The sequence below is a fragment of the Heptranchias perlo genome, chromosome 40 (genome assembly GCF_035084215.1).
Source record: "Heptranchias perlo isolate sHepPer1 chromosome 40, sHepPer1.hap1, whole genome shotgun sequence".
NCBI classification, from domain to species: Eukaryota; Metazoa; Chordata; class Chondrichthyes; order Hexanchiformes; family Hexanchidae; genus Heptranchias; species Heptranchias perlo.
In genome coordinates this window covers 14,972,158-14,973,726 of record NC_090364.1, presented here as the reverse complement: position 1 = coordinate 14,973,726, position 1,569 = coordinate 14,972,158, and the positions used below count along the sequence as shown (strand labels likewise).

The 1,569-nt window shown below is 44.2% G+C and overlaps 1 protein-coding gene across 1 annotated transcript; it reads left to right on the top strand.

Annotated features, from left to right (window-relative positions):
* Positions 1-222: 222 nt before the first annotated feature.
* On the top strand, positions 223-1,339 carry LOC137305429 (keratin-associated protein 4-2-like). The gene is made up of 3 exons (XM_067974255.1): positions 223-387; positions 486-882; positions 1,224-1,339. Exons 1-3 carry the CDS (start codon positions 223-225, stop codon positions 1,337-1,339), a joined length of 678 nt encoding a protein of 225 aa, XP_067830356.1.
* Positions 1,340-1,569: the final 230 nt, after the last annotated feature.

Sequence of the window (1,569 nt, the reverse complement as noted above, 5' to 3'; positions counted from 1 at the left end):
CATGTACACAGCCATCATGTACACAGCTCTCGTATACACAGCCTTCATTAACACTGCCTTCATGTACACAACTTTCATATACACAGCCTTCATGTACACAACCCTCATGTACAGAACTTTCATGTACACAGTCTTCAGGTACTGCCTTCATGTACGCAACTCTCATGCACACTGCCTCCTTGTACAGTCTTCATGTATACAGCCTTCATCTATAAAGCCCTCATGTATGCAGCCCTCATGTACACAGCCTTCATGAACACAACCTTCATGTACACAGCCCTCATGTACACAGCCTTCATGAACACAACCTTCATGTACACAGCCTTCATGTACTCAGCCCTCATGTATAGAACTTTCATGTACAGTCTTCATTTACACAATCTTCATGTACACAGCCTTCATTTACACAATCTTCATGTATACAGCCTTCATTTACACAGCCCTCACGTACACAGCCTTCATATATACTGCCCTCATATACGCAGCCCTCATGTACACAGCCTTCATGTACACAGTCTTCATGTACACAGTCTTCATGTACACAGCCCTCATGTATACAGTCTTCATGTATACAGCCCTCATGTACACAGCCCTCATGTATACAGTCTTCATGTATACAGCCCTCATGTACACAGCCCTCATGTACACAGCCTTCATGTACACAGTCTTCATGTACACAGCCCTCATGTATACAGTCTTCATGTATACAGCCCTCATGTACACAGCCCTCATGTATACAGTCTTCATGTATACAGCCCTCATGTACACAGCCCTCATGTATACAGTCTTCATGTATACAGCCCTCATGTACACAGCCCTCATGTACACAGCCCTCATGTGCACAGCCCTCATGTATACAGCCCTCATGTACACAGCCCCCATGTACACAGCCCTCATGTGCACAGCCCTCATGTACATAGCCCTCATGTACACAGCCCTCATGTGCACAGCCCTCATGTACACAGCCCTCATGTACACAGCTCTCATGCAGACAGGTAGCAAAAAGTACTAAATATATTAAATATATTTTCCTTCCTCAAGCTCACCCCTTCCAATCCCTCGTGGAGTCTGTCACAGGTGGAATGAGTGTTTAATGGAAATGAAAATCAGGAGTGATATAAAACGGGCGGCAAAATCGACATCACCAGTTTTACACCAACGCCCAAAGTCAAAATTACCCCCCGTATCTTTGTTGGGTTTTTATGCTCATAATTCCCTTGAAGACGTGGCACTTGCTTTGAAGACCTGTCCGCTGGATGAAAGGGATCAGTTAAACAATACCAACAATCTTTGTGAGGATGAGGATCTGGAGGCATTGAATGAGGAACACAATTCATGATCTGGGTTTGAGAAATTTGATACAATTTCACCCCACAGTGGGACTTGGGCACTATAAGATATTGGGATTTGCCCTGGAAGTGATTTTGCTGTAATTTATAGAATCATAGAATGGTTACAGCACGGAAGGGGGCCGAATGGCCCCCTTCCATGCTGTAACCATTCTATAATTTTATGATTCTATGATTTTGCTGCAAAGTTAGATTCAGCTCACAGAGGGTTAACTCCCAG

What these genes read in the sequence shown, in the direction of transcription:
- LOC137305429 (XM_067974255.1), top strand. Translation starts at nt 223, where the DNA reads ATGTATGCAGCCCTCATGTACACAGCCTTCATGAACACAACCTTCATG. An exon ending in TTCATTTACACAATCTTCAT is followed by an intron (nt 388 to 485) that starts GTACACAGCCTT and finishes TCATATACGCAG; the next exon opens with CCCTCATGTACACAGCCTTC. An exon ending in CTCATGTACACAGCCCCCAT is followed by an intron (nt 883 to 1,223) that starts GTACACAGCCCT and finishes ATTCCCTTGAAG; the next exon opens with ACGTGGCACTTGCTTTGAAG.